Source organism: Phyllopteryx taeniolatus, chromosome 5 (genome assembly GCF_024500385.1).
Source record: "Phyllopteryx taeniolatus isolate TA_2022b chromosome 5, UOR_Ptae_1.2, whole genome shotgun sequence".
NCBI lineage: Eukaryota > Metazoa > Chordata > Actinopteri > Syngnathiformes > Syngnathidae > Phyllopteryx > Phyllopteryx taeniolatus.
Window position 1 is genome coordinate 31523391 of NC_084506.1, and position 24573 is coordinate 31547963.

General features: G+C 43.5%; 1 protein-coding gene and 1 long non-coding RNA gene across 2 annotated transcripts in view; both read left to right on the top strand.

Annotated features, from left to right (window-relative positions):
* The first annotated feature begins 729 nt into the window (after window positions 1-729).
* Window positions 730-24573, top strand: part of si:ch211-212o1.2 (uncharacterized protein LOC492735 homolog) — a 36002-nt gene continuing 12158 nt past the window's right edge. Inside the window, exons 1-3 of the mRNA XM_061774906.1 lie at window positions 730-1177; window positions 18799-18918; window positions 19518-19609. Of these exons, the coding sequence (XP_061630890.1) occupies window positions 1018-1177; window positions 18799-18918; window positions 19518-19609 (372 nt within the window). The 5' untranslated portion in view covers window positions 730-1017. The remainder of the gene's footprint in view (window positions 1178-18798; window positions 18919-19517; window positions 19610-24573) is intronic.
* Window positions 15597-16653, top strand: LOC133478631 (uncharacterized). Its single transcript, XR_009788727.1, has 3 exons — window positions 15597-15753; window positions 15951-16154; window positions 16489-16653. It is a non-coding gene; the product is annotated as an uncharacterized LOC133478631 (long non-coding RNA).

Genomic DNA, 24573 nt, shown 5'->3' on the forward strand with positions numbered 1-24573 from the left:
CACACTTGTTCACAAAGAGGTGAACCTCGCCCCATCTTTGCTTGTGAATGGCTGAGCAATTCAGGGAAGCTCCTTTTCTACCCAATCACGGCATCCACCTGTTCCCAATGAGCGTGTTCACCTGTGGGATGTTCCAAACACGTGTTTGATGAGCATTCCTCAACTTTCGCAGTCTTTTTTGCCACCTGTCCCAGCTTTTTTGGAACATGTTGCAGCCACAAAATTCTAAGTTAATGATTATTTGGGATTGGTAACAAAAATGCTTGCAATGTCCGAATGTTATTAAAAGTGAATACAAATTTCATTTTCTTTTTTTTTTTTTTTGTATTTTCGCAAGACACACATGATTTGCTTTTACGGGCCACATAAAATGATGCAGCGGGCCCGGAGTTTGACACCAGTGATTTAGTCTTCAAAAAGATGCAGAGATGTTTTTAGAAAAGGAAGTTCGAGTGCCCGAAGAAAACCCCCGCAAGTCGAGGACGACATGCAAACTGCAAGGGCCCTGAGTCTGGATTCGAACCGACAACATCAGACCTGTGAGGCAGATGTGCCGTTCCGCAACCTTTGATCGTATGCGTTATTTTTCATCAGATAGTGGTGGTATTAAGAGGTGGATCAAGTAAATCCAAAGTGTATGGCCAGGTACCCGGGGAGCCACAATGAGGTGTTCAGGACATTTTCACCCACGACTGCAAAATGCAGACGGTCCCTGCAATGGTGACCGAGGAGCTGGAAATGGAACCAAATGGGCAACGTTGGGCTTCTAATGGGAGCGTTTAAAGTTACGCCTTAGTGTGTCGAGGTAAACGGCTTTTCGGCACGTGCGTGAGCGGCTGTCACGCGTGACTTGACCGCTCACGGCGAACGCGGCGCCGCTTCTTTTCCGGGTGCACCGAGTTTGGGTTGAGCGCGGCCGGGCTACCGCGAGCCTTCCGTCCGCCACAGCCCGCTATTGAGCCACCCGCGATGGCGTGTGTCCGCTGAAAGACCGCAGCGGCGGCCGCGGCGGTGACTATGGCGGCGTCGCTGCTCTCCGAGAGCGACATCAGGCACCGGTCCATGGCGGAGGAGGATCCGAACGGCAACGAGCACGGGGCGGCCGGGCGCAGCGCGGCGCCCCGCTGGGGACCGCGGCACGCCGGAGCCCGGCAGCTGGCTCGGCTCTACTCTCCCGGTGAGCACCGACGAGTCGACTCACTCGTTGTCTTTGCTTTGCGCTAACTTGTCGGCATGCAGCAGCAGGAGCAGCAGGAGAGGCCTCGCGAGAGCCGAGCGCGGTCATAGTATCCTTTACGTAAGGTCCGCGTACTACTAGCCTGCCGTCGTGGTTCTCACGAGTACGATAATTCGGCGCACTAAGTCGGGCACATCAGGAAAACGACACGACTGCAAAGTGACAAATGCCAACGGAACACTTCGCCGTTGAGGTTTTAATGATACGAAGTCATTTTGTCAGCACACCTTTGCTTGTTATTTATCGTTGTCAAGCTAGAGTACTTTAATTTTTTTTTTTTTTTTAAACATTCCCTTAGAGTTAAAGTTACGAGATTGGAATGACTCTTCAAGGGAAAAGAAATGGTTTGAGTAAAACCTTTTATTTGGACTCCAACACGTCTGAAATTATGAATTGGAAGTTTCATGAAAGACTTTCATTGGCAAGTGACAACGGAATAAGCGGGCTAATGCCCGTCGAGGTGTTCAGTTATCAGGGATTCATGGACTTTTACTTAAATATCACAAATTATTTGAATTGTTTTACCTAGAAGTCTGCAAATTAGGTTTCAAGAAAAACTATGGAATTTTAAATCTCAAATGTATACAAACACTGATATTATATATATATATATATATATATCCCCTGCCGAATGGAGGATCTGTATCCCTTTTATGCCAGAACCGTTTTACTGTGTCGCAGTGGAGTTTTTAAGCTGCCGCTGTGGTTTCTTGTATTGTATTGTAATGGATGTTTATTGAGAGTCAGAGTTGAACAACTCGAGGGGAGAGAGAAACGAAGACAAAAGACGAAGCACTAATTGTAAACAGGATGAGAAAAGTAAATCATTACATATCTACAACAGTGACACATTAGATATGAGTGTTGTTGGGGCTGTCGTGTAGTGTACACCGTGCGAGGGAAGGACAGGACGAGGAGAGGACAAGAAGCATGCAGGACAAGGGTCGTGAACCCGGCTGTACAACTGAAGTGCGGTGGGATTGACGATGTGAATTCAAAAAATCTATAGGCCTCTTTATACTCCCGCGCCCGCATTGCATCACGTCAACGACGCATTGGCCCGCGCGGCCCCTCTGCGTCACTTGACGTGCACGCGGCAAAAAATCTTGCTGCGTGTAGAATGCCGCGGACATGATCTCTTGTGATTGGTCCGTTTTAGTCACATGCTGCGATGACGTACTCAGCGTTCCTCTCGGTTCCACATAGCACGTACGCCGCCGCCTTCTTGATCGATTTTGCAGCATCATTAAACGTATCATCTGGTCATCTAGGTCCATTTGTTCTAGGAGACACTGTTCCACGGTCGCCATTGTTGTTGCTTTGCTCGTTGTTACGGAAAGGAAAGTAAAAACGGCTACCGGAAATGGGCATAAAATGCAGAGGAAACCCCACCCTAGCCAATACCAGCCGCAGCGACACCCCCGACTTGAAGGAGAACTGCAGTACATTTTCAAAACTCCGCTCGTGGGTTGCGCTCGAGTACAAAGGCAAAATGCGTGCGGGATAGCCGCAGTAACGTCAGCGCGGTCACTGTCCGCGCGAGGATAAAGAAGCCTTATAGGAAGAGAGTGTGAGTGAGGGGATATCCAAGCAATTCGCATATCCAGGAGTTATTTGTCACAATAAGTGAGTGGCCCCACACCCAGCGAAAGAGTCCCAGGGGTGTGTGCCTGCGGACACATGCAAGTGAATTGACAGCGTTTTGCATGCACAAAGACTGACAGAAGTGTCCTGTAATTCCTGTGCCTGCACCGCGTAGGCTGAGGACCCCACCCAAGCAATCGGGGGGCGGGATCGGGCCCAGGGGTACACCCGAGAGCAGCCCGGCGGACGGGACACGTCCCACACTGAGGAACCCACCGAAGCGCCACGACAACTGGCCACCCGCAGGAGGCCGCAGGGACCCAATGCCACCCCCCCCCAGCCAACCCCCAGGAGGGCCAGACACCCCTCCAACCTGCAGGGCCCAAGATGCAGCCGGTCCCCGCCCAGCTCGAGGGCGGGAGGGTGTCCATTGCTTGTTGGAAAGGAGGGCAGATAGGGGCACCCGACAAGGGAACGATAATGGGGTGAACCCAAGGAGCAGCCGCGGGTCATGGGAGGGGAGCCCCAACAACAAGCAGTCATCCAGCCCAGGGGGCCCCTGCCTCAGGAGGACCGCCATGTAGCTAAGTGAGAACCCACCTCCCCCCCATTACTGTGACTGCCAGGTCCCCGACTGGCCCCCCCTGAGTGGTGTGGTGCATTAAAATCTGGAGAGCCCAGTGAGCCGGGGGGGTTGGGGGGGTGGGGGTGGGCGGTCGGGGGGGTCAAGGCTGCCTAACAGCCTAACAGCCAAATTCCACCCACCCAAGACCCACCGTCCCCCAGAGATGGGTGTATGCGGTGCATTAAAATCCAGGGGGGCAGGCAGGGTGGAGGGGCAGGGCGCCCGGACCGGGAAACAGCGCAGACGTGCTGAAACCCGGTCTGACACCCGCACCCTCCCGTCCCCATACCAGTCCCTCATGAACCCCCGGATATGTGTGTGTGACCAGATGTGACGAGTGAGAAAAATATATACAGTGAGTGGCGTGAGTGTGTGCTTGGTGAGTGATTAAGAGGCATTGCTCCTGCAGGTCGGCCCATCAGGCAGGACAACCACCGACGAAGAGGGCCGCCCCACCCAGCCCCGCAGCAGCGACCCCGGGACTCCCCCCACATTGTGTCACATCCTACCAGTGGGGCATAGCCACTAATCCCATTATACATAACACCCTCAATTTCAGGTTTCAGCCTCATCACTTGATCTGATACACTTTTCAGCTTCAAGTTTTCGCAAATCTTTTTCTGGCAGAATAAGTAAGGAAGCAATCTCTTCTTTGTGGGTTTTTATTACAAAAAAGAAAGAAACGTCTTTGCAAAGAGAGGAAACGGTACAAGTCTTACATGTTGTCACCCCTTACTAAAGCCCAGACCAAAAAAAAAAAAACTGTGCGAGAGACAGAGAAGGAAAGCAAAACAATTGTCTTTTTTCCAGCTGCACTCAACTCATCTTTCTCGAAAAACGGCTAGTCGTCACAATGTAACAATAAAGCATGGGAAGGTTGTATAAAACTAATAGAAGTAATATTTGGTATATATAAAACATACATTTTCCAACTCAAAGGCATTCTTAGCTAACTCTTCCTTTAAAATAACCCCGACTCCATTTCTCTTCCCATCTACACAATAGTAACATAGTTGAAACCCTGCGTGTAACCTTCGAGCCTGACTGCCTTTCCACCTGCTCTCCTGGACGCACAATATATCAACCTTTCTCCTAATCATCATGTCAACCAACTCCCGAGTTTTTCCTGTCATAGTCCCAACATTCTGAGTCCCCACATTCAGTTCTAGGCTCTGTGCTTTGCATCGCATTCATCTTCGACCCACAGTAGCTGAATTTGCAACGGCGCCGGTGGCGGACGTTGTTAACCCGGGCTACGACCGATCCGGTATGGAATTCTTTGGATGAACTCTCATATTTCTTTGGCAAAGTTTTAAGGCGGATGCCGGCAGTTTGCACTGGCTTGTGCCCCCCATAGGGCTTCATTCGATAGATTTAATTCATGATCTTAAGTAACGCCACACGTTTCCACTGGTTCAACTTCAAAATAGTGTGAATGATATTACAAGAAACGGAAGTGGCGCCTTACCATATCATGTTATAGTCATATGAGGGCACAAAGACCACCAAATATTTCCCCCTCCACTCCTGGCATTTGGCTGGCTGGCCGTCGCTTGACTCACTGAACTCAAAGTGATCGTCTGACGTGACGGCTCACTCGTGACCTTTTGAGACTTGATGTCATTGAACATCTGTCGCCATGTCGTCGCCCACCGAAACAAACTCTTAAGCTGCTCACTCCGGTCACCTTCCCCATTAAGAGAATTGGATCATCACTACTACTCTCACTAATGACTTCCTGATCTGCCCTGTCCGTGGCACATGCAGTATTTACATTATATAGCAATAATCATTGATTACATCAGACATCAACATATGCATGTACCCTGATGATCACATGGTCACAGAAATAACTTGAAACTGATGAGACTGGAATTAAGTTGCATGTTGCTTGACAAGGTCCAAAGCTTCTTGGAAAAGTTCCCATGACAGATGACATAAAACACAGACAAAACGTTTTGGCAAGTCGCATCAGCTCTATGTTAAAAAAATGAAGCACACAAAGAAAATAACACTACCTAATGTAAATCATGGAGGAAACTTGGTTATGTTCTGGGACTATGTCCAGCACTGGGTGTTGCAAACCTCAAGACTATCAAGGCATTCTGGAACAAAACGTGCTTTCCGGTGTCAGAAAGCTTGGTCTCAGCCGCAGTTCATGGGCCCCTCGACAGAACAAAGGCTCAAAACACACAGATAAAAATATAGCCAAGAACAAAGCATCGGACTATACTGATGAGGCCTGATCTGACTCATATTAAACATCTGTAGAAGAAACTGAAATATTTAGTCTGGAGAAGTCACCCTTCAAAGCTGAGACAGCTGGAACATTTTGATCACGAGAAGTTGTCCAAAATAGGAGGAGTCCTTGGTGTATCTTCTGGTAGAAATGGGGAGAAGGAGATTTGGGTGGTCTAACTGCATCAGGGATCAGCCCTGAGCCTCTTCCTGTTTGCAGTGGTGATGGATAGGCTGACAGATGTGGTTAGACTGGAATCCACGTGGACCATGATGTTCACAGATGACATTGTGATCTGTAGTGAGAACAGGGAGCAGGTGGAGGAATCATTAGAAAGGTGGAGGCATGCACTGGAAAGGAGAGGAATGAAGATTAGCCGAAGTAAGACAGAATACATGTGCATGAATGAGAGAGGTGGAGGGGGAAGAGGGAGGCTACAGGGAGAAGAGATAGCAAGGGTGGAGGACTTGAAATACTTGCGGTCAACAGTCCAGAGCAATGGTGAGCATGGTCAGGAAGTGAAGAAACGGGTCCAAGCAGGTTGGAACGGGTGGAGGAAGGTGTCAGGTGTGTCATGTGACAGAAGAGTCTCTGCTAGGATGAAGGGGAAAGTTTATAAAACAATGGTGAGGCCAGCCGTGATGTACAGATTAGAGACAACAGGAAGCAGAGCTGGAGGTGGCGGAAATGAAGATGTTGAGGTTCGCTCTCGGAGTGACCAGGTTGGATGCGATTAGAAATGAGCTCATCAGAGGGACAGCCAAGGTTCGATGTTTTGGAGACAAAGTTAGAGAGAGCAGACGTCGACGGTTTGGACACGTCCAGAGGAGAGCGAGTGAGTATATTGGTAGAAGGGTGATGAGGATGGAGCTGCCAGGCAAGAGAGCGAGAGGAAGACCAAAGAGAAGGCTGATAGATGTCGTGAGGGAAGACATGAGAGAAGTTGGTGTTCGAGAGGAGGATGCAGGAGATAGGCTAACATGGAAAAGGATGACACCCTGTGGCGACCCCTCACGGGACAAGGAGAAAGGAAAAGTCAGTCAGAACTGCAAGGAATGCAAAGTAATCAATGATCACTATCCTTCCTGTCATATTGTGTTCCCAACTGTGATGTGTAAGAATAAAACACCTGTAACATTTTGGCCACTTTTCAGCAGTTCACTCTCTGCCAAACTGCTGCTTTTTTTGTGAAGCTCACCGCAAACATCCAGCGGTTGTAGCGCAAATTTTTGCTTTGAAAACAAGACAATCAATTTCTGTATACTCTCTGCTCAATGGCAACAAGCAGCGGGAAAAGTGTAGGTGATGGAAAAAGATTACGATTACGAAAAATATGAATTAGTTTTATATAGAGCATTTTATATACGAAGACGGTTGTACACTAAACAAGAGAAATATTTCCAATGAAACCAGTGAAACCCGTATATTAGCTGCTTGTGACATGCAGTCTGAGAGCAGTTTGCATGAATGAAAAGTGAAGCCTGTACACCTGTATTAAATGAAAGTTGTTTTGTATCGTCCTAAATGCCAATCACGTTTTTTTCCAAATTTGGCGATATCATTTTGACACCGTTGCTTGTCCAAACCCTGTCGCACAGTCAAATGTATATGATGCCGAACATATGATCGTATGTGATTGTCCTAAAAGCAGAAGGTCATGTTTGCTGTGTAACGGAGTGTTTTGATGCTTAAGAGGATCACACATGCATTTGGGGTCCCGACACTTTATCCCCTCTCACTTTGCGGCCGCTTAGTTAGCACACAGAGCCCAAACGTTAAGAATAATCCAGACCAGGCGGACATGTGGATCACTTCCTGACACAACAAATACGTTCCATTATACATGGTGGCCGGTGATTGTTTATATGTGATTTGGGAACATATTTAAGTGAAACACAACACATTTTGTAATCTTCCACACAGTGTCACTTACTGAAAAATGACCTATTAGTTGGCAATTATGACTATGCAGTGCAGTATGGCTGTATAAAATCCGGCATTAATACTAGAATAATGCCATATTGAGGCAGACTTTTTGATACTGTACATCTCTTGGAAGATTTTAGTTTTTTTTAAAACAAGAAATCCACTCTACCATATTGTACTTTATAAAAGCACTCAGTAATAATGTACTGTCATGAAATAGAATGAAAAGAATTCGACAGTTTGTGAGTAATGATTTCATGCATTCATTGTACAGTAAACGCTCATTTACCGCAGTAAATGAAATCTGCAGAGTAGCGACCAATTATTTTTTAAATTACTGTATACATTTATAAGTTCTATATGTATGCAGTTCATTGTCAATTTGTGAAATTGCACTTTAGAAAGAGGTATTTTGCTTGACCACTCGAGGTCAACCACTTACGCCTCACTCGGGTGAATGGGGAAGGGGACTGTGCCAAAGCACCAGTAGGAACTTTAAACGTCTACAATGTCACCACAGAGCCACCAAAGATGACAACAGACGGCGTTTGGGTTTATTTCCTGTTCACATGTGTGATATCATACAGTATACTGCGTGTAAAAAAAAAAAAATTACGGTATATACATGCGTTCAACTTTTGTTCGAAGACACCACTCATAAAGAAAACACAATGTGAGCAAGTTCGGCCACAATCGTGTCATCAATCCCAGTTAAGCTCGTTAGTTAGCGTACACAGGAAGTCAGCTATTCTGTGTTGTGTTGGTCATGTTGATTAATTTGATAATTGATTAGTTTTATAGTTTGCTCTTTTTTTTCAAATTCCGATCGTGCAGAGGTGAGTCGGCTGCTGCTCAGTCCAGGGGCGGATCTATTCTCACGGGATACGGGGCCGCGGGCCACTCCGAAATCCTGAAAAATCTTAAACCTTATCATCTTCAACAGAAAGCTTTGATGGAGCAGTTTTTATAAATAACTATTACATATACTGTAAATGATATATAATTGCTTGATGGATTAGGTTTTACCATGTTTAATTAATTGAAGTTGAATAATGTCAAAGTGGCCCTTGCATACTTCAGATTTTCTATATGCGGCCCGAGGAGGAAAACATTTGGACACATCTTTTCTATTTATGTCTGGAACGTTTGGTAATTGGTTTCAGTACATGAAAAGACCAAAAACAATCCATGTAAAATGTTGCATGTTCATGTTTGGAGCAGGTAGAGTCAAAAAGACTTCTTTGCTTTGGTGCTTGCAGCCAAAGGGCCCAGCAGGTCGCAGGCAGTGGACGCGCTCGTCCACGCTAACAATGCCACCAGGACATTTTAAGACAAACTTAAAAGTAAAAATGCTTCCCACATGTTGACAAATGTCCGTTAAAGACAACTAAACAGGCCCAATTCTAAATGCCAAAGAGTCCATTTAAGGCAGCGCCACACTGTTATGTGCTCAGATGTTTGGCTGTGTGTCTACGCCGGCGGGAGGTCAATCTAAATAGTAGTTTGCCTTGTTAGATTTTGGACAAGTTAGAGGAGCCTGATGCGGCCTCATTACGGCACAGCCCGGATGGACACACAGCTGGAGACGTCTGCGTTTGTCTGTGCCGCTTTGCTTCTCCTCCTGCTCCTTCCCCTCGTCCCGCCTCGCCCCTCCTCTCCGACGCCCTCCCGAGGGGGCTGAGGAGTCACGCTCGGCCCGCGTCCGACATGTCGCCTCAACATGCCTTCAACGTATGGCGCACAATAGCCACGTGTGGTACTGTGCATTTGGAAATCACGTCAAGATGTTCGTACTAGAACCTCCCAAGTCCATTTTGGCCAATCGGAAGCCTGAGTTAACACCAGGAAGAGACATGATGCTGAAGTGGAGTTAGACCTAATTATCACACTTGGATGTCAAGGTAACAAAAAGAAAATCTAACTGGCCCAGGAGAGGATAAATGTACGTGTTCTACTGTAACATTGTACAAAGGCCAGAGTTGTTAAAAAAGTCAATTTTAGTAAGTAGTTTTGAAGGCCAAAAACACATCATAGAAAAGGATGTACACAATCATTTCAAATCTTGTTGAAAACTGAATTGATGTCAGTTGTTCCATTCAAAAAGTGAAACCCATTTATTATATGGATTCACTGCACTCCAAGTGAAATAATTAAGTTAAAAAAAATAAAATAATTTTCATGATTATTGCTTACACCTAACAAAACCCCAAAATTCACAATTTCAAGAAGTTACAATACATTATACACACAGCATACATAAATCCAAATGATTAAAATAGAAATTTGGGAGGAATTTGCCAAATGAAAAGTAATTTCCTCTGTGTTTAATAAATCTTAACAATGAATTTCACTTTTATAATTGAACTACTGAAATAAATGTACTTTCCTACAATATTCTAAGTTATTGAGACACACGTATCTCATGCTTCACCTGCATACATTATGTTTCAACTACATTTAGAATTGGACCAACATTTTCAACAAGCGTCAAAGGATTAACTGTGGATTGTTTTTTCTTTTTCTTTTTTTAATTAATTATTATTATTTTTTAAATTCTTTCAGCCAGCATTAAAGTTATTTCAGTCTTTTTATATTTCATATTCACAACGGTGTGATTACTTGTACACTTATGTGACAGTAAGCTATGTTAAAATCTGACTTAAAACATTGCCTGCACAAGTTTTATGATGGTGACAGTTTGACGTTGGAACGTTTTTTGATTTCCTATGGAAAAAAATATAAATATGAACAGATTAGAGGTTGAAGCATGCTGGAATAGGATATTATACTTGTACAGTATAGTATCCCATCCAAGGTGTAAACCCCACTCTTACACTTTGTTCGTTTCTTAGGAATAGCTATAAAAGTCCAGGGCCCTCATTTATTAAAGCATGCATAGAACAGGTTCTAAATTCATTCATACGACTGACATTTTGATACACCAAAAAAAAAAAATCCCTATTTTTTTTTCAAACCTTTGTGCACCTCTCGCACAAACACAAGTATATTGTATTGATGAACCCCACCTGTTCTCCACTGCCCAGCTTGCACACGCTGAGCCTCATTTGCATTGAGAAACGCATCCAATTAGCCATATATGGTAGCAAAAACCCCTCTCAGAATGGGGGGGTTGACTCCCCTTGCCGAAAAAGTGGGTGGAGAAAATGAATATCTCCGCCAGACCGACAGTGATTGAGGAACTTGTCAGAGAAGTGGAAATGTAACCCAGTTGTAATTTAACTTTATGGATTACAGAAACAAACCCAAAAAATACTGTTTGGAAGAATTAATGCAAGTGGAAAAAATTATGTGGGTCGGTGGGAGAATTTAACCACTGCTGTTAGCAGGTTAAAAAAGGAGAGACACTGTGCTTTTCTGTGTGGACTCATGTATGCTGATGACTTGAAATATACAGTGCAAGATATGTGGATTTATTTAAGAAAAACGAAGTGGACTCTATTTTCGTGACTGCCGTAAGTCTGCTGCAGCAGGAGGTGTGATTCTGCGCGGAGGCGGGTTAGACCCGGTTTTCGTAATTTCGCAGACGCGCACAAGCCAGCATATTTAAAAAAGGGTGGACCACACAGCTTATCTCATTCCCTTTAAAGGTCCCATATTTGGGCTATTTACACCTCCATAGAGTGACTCTCTAACATGGACTTTGTATGAAAGTGTCAATTTCATTTTAAAAAACACCTTGGTTTTGTAATACGAGTATACAGAAAAGGCCCCTCTGACAGCTACTTCTGTTTGACCCAGTTTGGAATCCGCTTTGTCCATATTTGGCTAAACCCGCCAAAGGGAAGGCAGAGATCATTGCTAGTGACGTAGATAAGCTCGAGAAATTCCAATAACCTGATTTCAGGCATCTTGGCAGAAAAACGTCTCGAATTTAGGAATCTGCGGATGATTTTAATTAATATTTCACATGTTACTGAGTCGCCATAGAGACAATATTACATCCCCAATGCGAGAAAAAGTTGGTTTGGCAAAATATGTCCCCTTTAAATGTAGCACAATGACACGCTCGCATGGAAACATCTCTGTGCGGAAGGGGACGCAGTGATCCCCTGCGTCACTGGAGCCATTTGCACAGTTATTCAGAATCAGAATCAGAATCATCTTTATTTGCCAAGTATGTCAAATTGTTAATCCATGTAATTCCCCCAGCAGCAAGTTGGAAAGAATTACTGTTTTTATTTTGGAAGTTAGAATGGTTTCCATGAACTCGAATATTTGGTAGGAATGCAAATGACACTGACCAGTTCAGGGTGTACTCCGCCTCTTGCCCTAAGATAGCAGGGATAGGCTGCAGAACGCCCGCGACCCCAGTGAGGTTAAAGTGGATGGATGACAAATGACACTTTTGAGAGACACCCTTTCTCTGAATTACACACAACTGTGCGAAATACAGTATACAAGACCACACACAGTGGCTTCGGGCGAGCCTTCTAGCTACCATTCTGCTGTTGACCTTGACCGTGTGTGTGTGTGTGTGTGTGCGTGCGTGCGTGCGTGTATGCAATTATTATGATGAGGGCCACAGATGAATATGGTGGTAGCTGAAAGCCCAGGGGATGACAGGATGGCATCCAACACACACACAAACACGATTGGATCTGTCCATCCTTTTCGTGTGTGTGTGTGTGTGTCTCCACAGGGGCGAGAGGCTGGAGCACGGCCGACTCACGCTCCCTCTCTTGTGGCTTAAAAAGTGCGTGTGTGTGTGTGTGTGTGTTGGTGAATCTCATTTGCCACATTCCTCTCTTTGTTGCTGTTGAACCTACAGGGTAATAGATGTATTAAGTTTGCCTGGCGCGAATGCGTGCGTGCGCGTGCGTGTGTGTATTGTTTCTTCTTCTCTTGAATGTGTACTTTGCATTCATGTTGGTTTTGTGTGTGCGCCAATAAGTGTGTGCGCATGTGTGTGTGTGTGTGTCCCAAGTTCTGGGGTCCGCAGAGATCACATGAAAGGAATGAGGCCTGTGACTGATCCACTACTCCTGAACAAGGGAATTTAACACCCCCCCCATCCTCTGTGTGTCCCCCCCTCACCCCTCTCACCCTGATACTGTCTGTCTCCCCCATCTCCCTATGCCTCTTTCATTCTCTCCAAGCATGTGACCCACTTTTACCACCCACAACACCCCCACCCTCGCTCGCTCCACGTCCCATCTGAAGACGGTCTACTGAGAACAAGGCAGGGACACACAAAGCGAGACGCAGGATAAAAACAGTAGCGCAGCCGTCTGTGTTGTGCTTTATTGTCCTTTGTGGTGCGCATCCTAATAGTCCTCACTCTCTGCACCTCTATGAATGTTGTTTTTTTTCTGGAGGAGTTGATGTTGAAAGGTCACTTATGTCCCTTTTCTCCTGCACAGTACCTACTCAGCTCGACGTGGCCCTACGTGCTGTCGATGCTTTTCCATCGGAGAAAGCAGGTGCTACGTATTTCTGGTACCGGGTCAGCTAGCGGTTTCCGGGATGCCTGGCGATATATACTATGGAAACCACCGCTGGTCTGTCATTGATCCAACAGAGTTGTCAACTCCGAAGTCTCCACTTTGCTGCAGTTTTCTTGCTGTCCTCAGTTTCCTCTTGGGTAAAAATAGTCCCCTTGCCATTGTTTTTGTTTGTTAGTGTGTCCCCTTATGGCTGAATCTTGGTTAGTTTCATATTTCAGTGTGGCTGGCATCGTGTCAATAGCTTCATGATCCACTGACTGGCCATAATTGGATAAAATCTGTTTTTTAGCCCTCCTTATGCTGCTAGCTGTTTTTTTTCCCTCTCCATCTGAACATTTAAGCGGGCTGGTATAGAATAAAAAGCAATGTTTTAATTTCCGTACATTTGTGTAAATTCAAATTCAGAAGATTGAAAGTTCTTGGAATTGTACTACAAGTGAGCAATATTATATGCGTGTGTGTGTGGTTAGCATATCAAAAGGATGTGGATGTGATCACGGCATGGGCCTTACTTTGTGGAATTTGCATGTTCCCCCTGTGCTTGCGTGGGCTTTCTCCGGGTGGGTACTCTGGCTTTCTCCAGCAGACATTCCAACAGCTTCTTCCCTCTTGCCATCAACTTCTTAAACAGCTAACCTACAATTCCATTGCAACATGCTGCCAATTTTTTTTTTGTCTTGAGTTTGTCGTCACATTTCTGTCGGGCCAATTATATATTACTCGTGCACTCACTGTAGTCGTCTCGCCACGCTGCACTATTTCCATATCTGTTGTTGACCGATACTGGCCACTCATGCCAGAGTAGCATCTGCTCCACTTGCACACTGACTGAGGAGTATCTGCAACATTTGCACAATTGACATTGTCCCAGATTATCGCACTACTACTCACTTTAAACTGCATACACTCCTTGAAGTCTCTGCGCCCTTTGCACAATGGTCATTGCACCGGACTATTGCTATATTAGTCATTCGAACTGCTCTAATTGCTAGAGGACTCTGCATCTTTTTGCACAATTGTAAAAAAATAAAAAAATACATAAATAAATTGTACCGGCATTACCAGATTACCAGCAACCTTTTATTGCTCAGCGACTGTTTTTCTCAATGTCTTTAAGTCTCCAAAGTGTTCTCTGTCAATTGACCGTCTGTTGTCGTACTAGAGCAGCTCCAACTACCGGAGACAAATTCCTTGTGTTTTTTTTGGGACATACTGGGCAAAATAAAGATGATTCTGATTCCTAAATTTAGACATAACAAAGTATGTTAATTGTAGTCTCTAAATGGCCCGTCCGGTGGAATATGAGTGAGAATGACAAGTTGTCTATATGTGCACTGTCAAGTCAAGTTTATTTATATAGCCCTCAAAAGAGTCTAAAATAGCTTGGAAGCCTCACAATTCACAGAGACTAACGTCATTCCATAGTTCAATCATCAGCATGTTGTGAGCGTAAGGCTCGGGATAGAACGTTAAGGTACCACGAAGTCAGCAAAGATAGGAAGCTTTGAAGCCATGTCATATTTTATGGGCAAGTAGAAAAACATTCCAATCACATTTCGAGATGAAAGGGGAGCCAGTGCAAATTGTCCAGTGTCTGAGTAATATAATCAAACCTTCTAGTCTTAGTCCAGGGTCTAGATGCAGCATTTTGTCCAAACTGCAGGCTTTGAATACTGGACATGAGAAGACCAGAAAGCAACACATTACAATAGTCCAGCCGAGATGTGACAAATTCAGGAACTACGGTGAATGGACCGTATCTTAGCAATATTGTGAATTAAAAAAAACAAAAAAATGTGATTGGCTAAGTGACCAGTCCAGGGTGTACCTTCCATCTCGCCCCAACGGTGTAAAACCGATCTGGCCCCCCCATTGCCAGAGCTACAAGCTTCTTTCAGTGCTGTGCCATCTGCTGGATCTGGGGTGGTATTGCACCCATTCACCCCACTCTACTCACATTGTGGCCAGTCGTCTGATTTTTATTGAAGAAGCACATTTTAATGACTGCTCTTTGTTGGGCATTATGAAATTCTGAAGCAAGGAATAAATCACAATAAAGCTAATAAAGCGGCGATTGTGTGTCTGAACGAGCTTCCTGATTGGACATTTGTTTCTTTGCACAACATATGCTAGTCATTGCGGTCTCATTAAAAAACTAAAGTACACTACTTCAGGGAGCCTCTGTAGCACAGAGCTCCACCAAAGGCTAAAAAAATAAAAGTGATTTTACACAATGCTAATGTTTTGACTTCTATTTGGCCCAGACTTCACCCCATTTTCAAAATAACACTGAGAAGAAACCTCTTCTTCTTTGGTCTAATTCTCTCCATATGATAGTGTCAAACTATATCGTGTATTCAAGTGTGCGCATGTGTGCCCTGCATTAGTATTCTGTATGTGTTGGCAGCCTGCTGGCCGCCAGTCATTCCCCAGACAGCAAATCAGGCGCGTTGATTAATTTCAGCCTATTAGCGCCCCTCGTTCCCCTCCCCTGGCCCCGCCCAGGTTAAATTGCCGCGCACGCCCACGTGCACGAGCTCAGGCAGGGGGTGCTGCAGGTTGAGCTGTGGCAGAGGGGTTACCAGGGAGGGTTGTTGTCAGAACAATATTAATGAGGGCTGCTGTACTCACGTGTGTGTGGGGGACTCCAATTTGAGTGTTTTCCTACCAAGTTTAGGTGAGGTTGTGTGTGCAACTTCTAATTTTGCTGTCCATGTGCCCGCTGTAATTGACGTGTGCGCGTGTGTGTGCGTGTGTGTGCGTGTGTGTGTGTGGGGGCTGATTGAGATATTGTGTGTCTCGTCTCTCTACGCTTTTGTAGTTTTAAATTTTCATATGTCCTTTTAAAGGCTGTTTTTGTGTTTCTGTCCGTAGCTGTGTGTGATATCCAGCAATGCCACAGCCTGAGGGACATGAGCCTGTGTGTGTGTGTGTCTGTGTGTGTGTGTCTGTGTGCGCGCGTGCATACACGCACTCAGCGGAGGCCTGTCCTAGTTTCCTTCCCCTCGCCAGGGACCCAGAGGATCCAAGGACTGACGCACATCACCTGACAGCCGCCCCTCCACGACCCTACACTGTGTGCGTTTGTGCGTTTGTGCTCTACTGATGGATTAAATGTGTATTTGTGTCACAAGACATGAGTGTGTGCGAAACTGATGTGAGCGTCGGTTAGCGAATCTGTCAGTTGGAGTGTCATTGTGTGTAAGCCTATTCAAACAGTGAATTTTGTCATACTGAACCCATGAAGTGTGCATGCGTGCCCGTGTCCAATGAAGCATCGATGCAGCTAACTGCTCGACTAGCCTCACTCAGTACGGATGGACAGATGTGTGTGGACTGGATCATCTTAAATGTATTGATACACATTAAAGCAGCAGCAAGGATTGTTTTATTTTTCTTTATTTTGCTCCAGGGCTCCTGCTGCAGTTGTGTTATCAACTTTTAAAGCACTGTGGGGAAATCTAAATCAACAGCAGTAAGCATGCCATGCCACACACAACGCCTAGAAAAGGTGCTAACATAATATGACAGGTGTCGTGGCTGGTCCACTGCTCTTATAGACCACGAAAGGAGGTGATCTGCAGTTTTTATGTTTTTGTTTTTTTTTAAATAGAAATTTACTGTGGTTTACAAAAGGGATGTTTGATACAACCTTTTTTTCACACCGATACTAGCATGAGTAGTCACTCTTGAGTACTCACTGATACCAATTACCAAGACTAGTAACCAATGTTTCCCACGGGACAGGAATCTGGTTGTGGGTATCCGGCCGCTGGCCGGGGCTTTTCGGGAGGAACGAATACTCACCCAATATCCAGCCATCCATCCATCCATTATCTGAGCCGCTTCTCCTCACGCGGGTCGCGGGCGTGCCGAAGCCTATCCCAGCTATCATCGGGCAGGAGGCGGGGTACACCCTCAACTGATTGCCAGCCAATCGCAGGGCACATATAAACAAACAACCATTCGTACTCCTATTCACACCTACGGACAATTTAGAGTCTTCAATCAACCTACCAAAATATTTGACTGTGAATATGAAGTTTGTCTGCCAGAAGCGGTGGCTTCATTGCTTTTATATAATTTAAAAAAACATAAGGGAGACATGAATTTTCGGCTTGATACTAATACCTGATATCGGTACTCGCCCATCCGTAGTTTATACATTTTGTCGCTTTAAATCAGCGATGCCCAACCTGGGTGCCGTGCCACACTGTCGCAGCCAATATGATTTACTCCCAAAGGCAGAATGTGTATTTCCTGACTGTAAAACACAAGGACAAATTGTAGTTCAAAAACCTTCAAATATGCAATCCTACTTTCCGTCTACCACGGGAAATACCACTGTTTTCGATGATTGAAGTTAACGCCATGGAGGATCTCAACTTAAGTCTCCATTAGAACAACTCTTCGGTCTCTTTCCAACTTTGATACTATTTCCAGAAGGTGAAAGGTCACGTTTGACAGTTCCTGAAATATCCATAATCACATCTCTTAAATCTCCTGTGACCACTTTGCTGCATCCTTTATGAGAGCTTATTAATAGTCGCTCAGGTCTATAGGCGCGCCCACTCGGAGGTCTGTGCGCTTTATTCAAAAACTCCCATTAATATCTCATAGGCTGCTAATGCTGTCGTAAAGGAGGATCTGAGCACATTAAAGTTTTACAAAGAAGAGCGGGGAGATATAAGTATCAAAGAACTTCTTCAACAGAAGGCCAATTTCTGTTTATTTGTACACTTGTGAAACGTGATTGGCTGTGAGATGTCACGTGATCTGACAACTCCAAAGAAAGAGAGAAACCATGCGAGTATCGTGAAAGGAGCAGAACCTGCTCTCATCATATTTAATGACCTCGAGATCAGCGCTGTGTGTGTGTGTTTTCAATAATTCACTCTTACTAAGTGCGTGTCCCTCGCTCATAAAAGTGCTGATAAACGAGTTTAAAATAAAAGAATGGTTCGTGCTGTCCTCCAAATGAATACTGCTGACCTCTCTGATGAGGCTGACGTCCCACCTGAAATGTGAGAGTGTGTGTCCGAGCGGGCTCCGTGCTGCGTCAGTGTTGGTGTATGACATGTAAGAGGTCATGACCCCATAGCCCAGAGTACACCTGTCTTCATATGACTGATTATATATTAAAACCCTGAACGGAATAGACGCACACACCGTGCATGACCCTCCAGTTCGCCGAACTCAACTTTCTCAATGTCTTTGCTTGGGTTGCAACAATGAATCGATGAATTGAAAACTATTTGTTCATCAATTAATCGTGTAGAGACATTGTTTAACTTCAAATTGTTCAACTCCTCGGAATTTCGGCATGTCAACAGGAAATTTTTGTCCAATTTCTGTAGTCCTCCATGAAAGCAGACTGACTGCGTTTGTGTTTAGTCAAAACAAGACATTTGCAAACATCTGCTTTTACGTTGGAAAACGATGATCAACATTTATGCTTCTTTTCTGACGGACGTTACGGACCAAACCAGTAACTCAATCATAATCAGTTCATGTTTGTGCATTTTTTTGGGCACACTAAATTCAAATAATATCCTGTTTTTTGAATAAAGGGCTGGAAATGTAAAACCTTTTCAAAAATCGGATTCATCAATGAATCTAAATAGTAATCGACAGAGTAATCGAATTTTTAAATAATCGGTACTTGCAGCCCCAGCTCCGCTGAGATAATAGTTTGAAAAGTGTTTATTGTGTGTGTCTTCAGGTAAGCGTGTCCAGGAGCGTGTGTGTGTGCTCGTGTGCCTCGTTCTCTTCGTGGTCAACTTCACCTTGCTCCTCCTGCACTTCTCCACGCTACACTTATACAAGATCGTTCTTGGCATTGGTGAGTTGGATCGCAGCGAAATAGGGAATACACTTACACTTGTTCAAAGACAGCACAGACTGATAAAGATCTTGGAATCGAAATCACAAAATCTCAAATTTAGGTCAATTTGTCGTTGAACTTTTCTGTGCATACATTTGAATTGTAACATTATGTAATTACAGTTTTTAAAGGATTTATTATTTATTGATGTTGATATCGGCCTCCCTTTTGATGAACACTGGGGCCTACTATGCTACTGTATTTTGAGAGAGGTCATTATGGTGGCACTCGGGGTGAACATTTCGTGTTAAGGTTTGCCCTGAGCCTTTGGGCAGATATCATTAACGATAATAGAATTAATATTAAACCCTAATCTCCGAATGCGTGTATGCTACTGGATTCAAATAGTGACTGTATGTCTCATTTGGCCTGAGCTACATCAGCCGCCTTACGTCATAAATCATTAACATTCGATAGGTTACTTCTTGTTTTTTTCTTTCTGGCAATCAGATAAATTCTGATTATTATTATGATGACGATGATAACGAAGATGGTTATTATTATTATTATTATTATTATTATATTTGGCGATGTATTTATTTCTGTTTATGTTTTAGTGCTGGGAATATTGACAGCAGACTTTGCATCGGGAATGGTACACTGGGGGGCGGATACTTGGGGATCTGTCGACATCCCTCTTATTGGCAAGGTGAGCACACACGCGTACAAACACACGTATTCATCAGCTTTGTGACGATGCTTAAAAATCAGCAACAATCCCAGCAAGTATAATTTGCCATCATGGCAACTAAGCATGTTAGCACCTTAATATCAAGAGAATCAGAACTGTCATTGTGATCTGGTCAGCGAATGTCAGTGTGGCATCTCGGGTATTATGCATACACACACATACCATCACGCTCCATCATGGGTACACTACATGACATATCTTATCAGAACACCTCCATAGTTGCATCCCCACAGCCAAGGAGAGTAAAGGTTGCCATTGCAGCCAATAAGAATGAGCGTGATCAGGTGCAGCATGCAGATTCTTTGTGACTAATGGGGTGAGCGTTCCATGTGTTGTGAAATATTCATAAAAAAATTACGCGCTTGTCGAGTGTGTGTGTTTGGAGACCTGAAGCACTCTAATTATACAAGGAGCTATCATTTCTGTCAAAGCCATAATTAATCAGTGTATGATTAATATTGTAATATGTCTATATTTGATTAGTACATTCACTCGCGGCAGCGGCTGCAGACATTTAGTATAATGCACGTACTCGACACTGTTGTTATGATCTAATCAGCTCTATTTTATTTTAGTTATTGCATATATTATCAGGTTAGTGGTCTTGGAAAGAAATCATTAATCTCAAGGAAATAAAAAGGAGGCGGTTTTAATTTTTGTGCCCAGCTTTTTGTTTTGTTGTGAGATGGATTAAACAAATGCTGGTGTCGGGCCGAAACCACCTATGTCCAAACTCCGTTAATTATATATTTTTTCACAAATCCATACTATTGGTCAATGCCCGCGTGGGTATGTAACTTTTACAAATCATTGACCAATGTAAAGTATTGAAAATGGTTTCCTCTGTTTGACAATGCAATGATAATGGTTCAACAAACATATATATATATATATATATATATATATATATATATATATATATATATATATATATATTTTTTTTTTTTCGGGTTTCCTTAAAATTCATGGTTTTGGAGATGCAAGGTTTCTGCCCGACATCAGTGTTATGCTCCTTCAACATTATATGAGGATGTGGTATTTGCAAATTGGACAATTTGAAAGAAAATCTTTTCCAAACACAAAGAAGATTCCAGAATCCAATTAAAATGGCACAAAAGACTCCCCTGCATCATGTGTTAGTGCATAAAAGTACAAGAATTCAGGAAATGTGAACAATTTGAAGGTCCAACAGCCTCCTTACGTTAGATTTCCAACATTTCACTATTTTGCTCAATACGCAATTTTCTATTAAAATGATTTGCTCTGCTTTCAGTCACTGTCACTGTCACATGACCTCCCAAGACAACTCTTGAGTATTTGAAGCTGACTATAAGTGGTCATGTGACAACAAATTTAAATAGAGGCATCAATTTTAGCTTCATTGGTTCAAGAATTAGCTTTTGAAACCGATTCTGCATAAGAGTACATCTAACTCTGGGTCAATGGGGGGGGGGGGGGGTCACATCCTGCCACTCAATAAATGTTTATATATATATATATATATATATATATATATATATGTGTGTGTATGAGTTCATTTGACATGTTGTGACAGATGTACAAGGTGTGTCAGAAAAGTGAACTGTCTCACATTTTACAGTGAACCCAGTGCATTTTTGTTCGCGCTTACTTTTCGAGGTTTTGTTAGAACAACAAAATATTGTGTGATATAACACCAGTTATCATTATAACATGAATAGTTTTGAATCATATTTTCATGCTCAAGGCAACGTGAGTGTGAAGCTTATTTTTGATGAGGCCTTTTGTGGGCTTTGGGAATGCCACTGGGCCCAAAGACCCCTCATTTCCATGGCCTCTACCACAAGAATGGACCTGTATACAGAACAGTGTGTGTATACAAATAATAATAATAATAATAAGTCAGGCACTGTAGTTGTTTTAGCATCCATGTGTGCTTTGAGGTTGAGGATAAAGATCTTCTGTTTACATGTTTTGAGCTGATTTGAATATGAAAGGCAAGCAGGCCTGAGAACACCTGAGGCTAATAGCAGTAGCTTGCAGAGTCTGTCAAACCATTCAAACACATTGTTACTTTGTGTTTATAACATCATCTACTCAGTGTTTTTCCTACATGTGCCCTGCAATGGGCTGGCAACCAGTTAAGCGTGTACCATGTCTGTGGCCCGAAGTCAGCTGGGATAGGCGCCAGCACACCAAGTGGTTCAGAGAATGGATGGATGTACAAATAACCTTATACAGGGTGTCCTCGGTTTGTGACAGTACCGACATACAACGTTTTGAGGTTACAAATGGCGTGTAATGAACTAATTTACACATACACGTCATCACGCGGAACAAGAAGGCACACACATTTACCCTTATACTTTTGTTTTTAATGTAATTTTTTATATTTATGGCCTAATCTTTTTGATACAAATATTAAATAATTTTGACTTTACTACTTTATTAGTGTAAGTGTAGTGTAAGTTGGTGACTGCGGTTTGTTCCAACTGGTAACCCTGGAGGGTATTTTCCATTGCAAGGGAAGGGAAACATCTAAAAATCTAGTAGTCAAGGCCGTTGGATTTTTATCACCAATTTGTATTTTTTTTTCCCCACGGTGTGGTCCAAGTCAATGGTGACAATTGTGATTAAAGCATAAAAAAAAAAAGAAAAAACAAAACAAAAAAAACTTTCGTCTTTAGCTACTACAATTAGCTGACAAAATGGGAATGGGTGTGGCCCAATCAACACACCATGCCTGATTGGCTGGGTGTCTCTATCTCCACCTCCCAAACAATAATTTGTTGAAATGACGGGGTAAGTAAACACAGGTGTGTCTAATTAGATTAATCAAGGCCCTCATTAACCTCATCAGTAACACCTGTGCTGTCATGACATGGAGGTAAATGACACGTTATTAGGAATCCCACTCATTTTCTAGAAAGGACACGCCCCACTCCAATGTGACTGGCTGCAGGACACGTGCCGCTGCATTATGATTTGTTGCTGTCCCCCGGTAGGCGGGAAAAGAAGTACCGTAATTTCCCATGTATAATACGCTCTCGAGTATAATGCACACCCTGAAAATTGCGGAAATAGACTCCAAAAATCAGGAAAACCCTTCTTCCTATGTATAATATGCACCCATGACAGCCTATCCATTGATATATTTATATACAATAAAGGTTAGTGGTGAATTTGTTTTTCAAATTAAGTCGGATCAGTATTATTATTAATACTAAGTTTTACTCGTTCTTTAGTCATGTGTTTAGTTTTAACACTGTGATTTTGCAGAGGTAATTTCCACCTACCACATGACCATCTGGCACGACAGACAGTTTGCGCAATAATAATGAAAGCTAGAGACGTCATGTGCGCGGATAACACGTCCACTCCTGGTGCAAGATAATAAAAAAAAGGTAAGACACAAATAAAGTTGCAGAAAGAGAATAACCACACATACTGTAAGATCGATTATCATTCACATTATTACCATGCTATTTATGGGATTAGGAGGCTAACTGACTTAAAACAGCATTTTAACATCTACACAACGGCGCTAGGCACGCCGGGACATCATCTGACAGTAAGCCGCCAACACTGACGTCAATAATGACATCATCATTAAAACATGGCGGCTCGCAATCAGAAGATTTCGCAGCATGCCTAGCGCCATTGTATAGTTTTTAAAATGCTGTTTTATGGCAGTTAGTCCCCGAATACCATAAATAGATGAATTATATCATTTTAAGTGTGAACCTAAATATGATCCAAATTTATAACTCACAAGATTTAAAACTAATTGACAGGGTTTCTGAAACACATGTACTCATTTTACTGTGAAGAAATGTTCTAACTTTTACTATACTTATCTATAATATACACTATTGGCTTTTGAAGATTGAAGGGTAAAGATTGTGCATGATACACGAGAAATTACGGTATATGACTTAAATGTGGCAGCGTTAGTATGAATCCCACTCACCCTAACCCATCCTAAACCGCTTTAACCTCAACCCTAACCATGACAGACTTCTTTGTTTTTATTTTGTACAAATGTGATACATATTTGGAAGGGTCATCTCATTGCATCTGCGTAGCCTACTTAGTGGGATTCCTGATAACGCGTAAATGACACCCTGTGTGGCCGCAAATATCGCACATGCCAGAAACTGCCACTGATGGTAACGTTTGAGTTTTAAGTGTTATTTGTGTGTTATTGTTTATGTCCATGTTGTCACTGTCACAACTTTGTGTAAACAGACATATTCGACGTGTCACTTGTATAAAATGTATATGTACAGTTAATAAAAGATACAGTGTAAATCTAGCCTTTGACAACAAAGATGCATCACAGTGAAACGACATTGTGGCTGTTCGTAGCTTTAACGTGTTTGGTTCACATCATTAACAAACATGTTTCTTCTACATGTTCTTCTTGCAACACTAATAAGGCTGGTTGGACCATTAGAGCGAGGTTCACTGAGTGGAATAAATCTGTTACGACTTTGAGGTTGTAAGGGAAATAGAGTGGCAGCAACACAAAAGCAAAAAAAAAAAAAAAAATGGAAAGATTTGGACAAAGAAAAAATAAATTACAAAAACTGAGGTGAAATTACAGTAGGAAAGTGGAGAGAGAGAAGGGGATGTAAGGGGGCGGCAGGGCGTGTCTGTGCAACCAGTGGGACGGCGCTGGTTGCCGGGGCGATAGGCGATGTGAGCTGGTGATTAGCCGATGTCGTGCGAAGCCGGCCTTTAAACGGTGTGGGATTAGAGGACACGCAGTGACCGGTGGCCCGCCGTTAACTGGGAGCGAGGATGCCGCCCCTCTCGGCACGACCTCCGCCGCTGAGCCGGCCTTTCATGTGGCTGAGGGCTGCGGCGGGGTTGGGAGAACAGACGGAGGTGGAAAGAAGCGACCAGTGGATGTCGAGCAACAAAGTTGGCAAATAGACGAG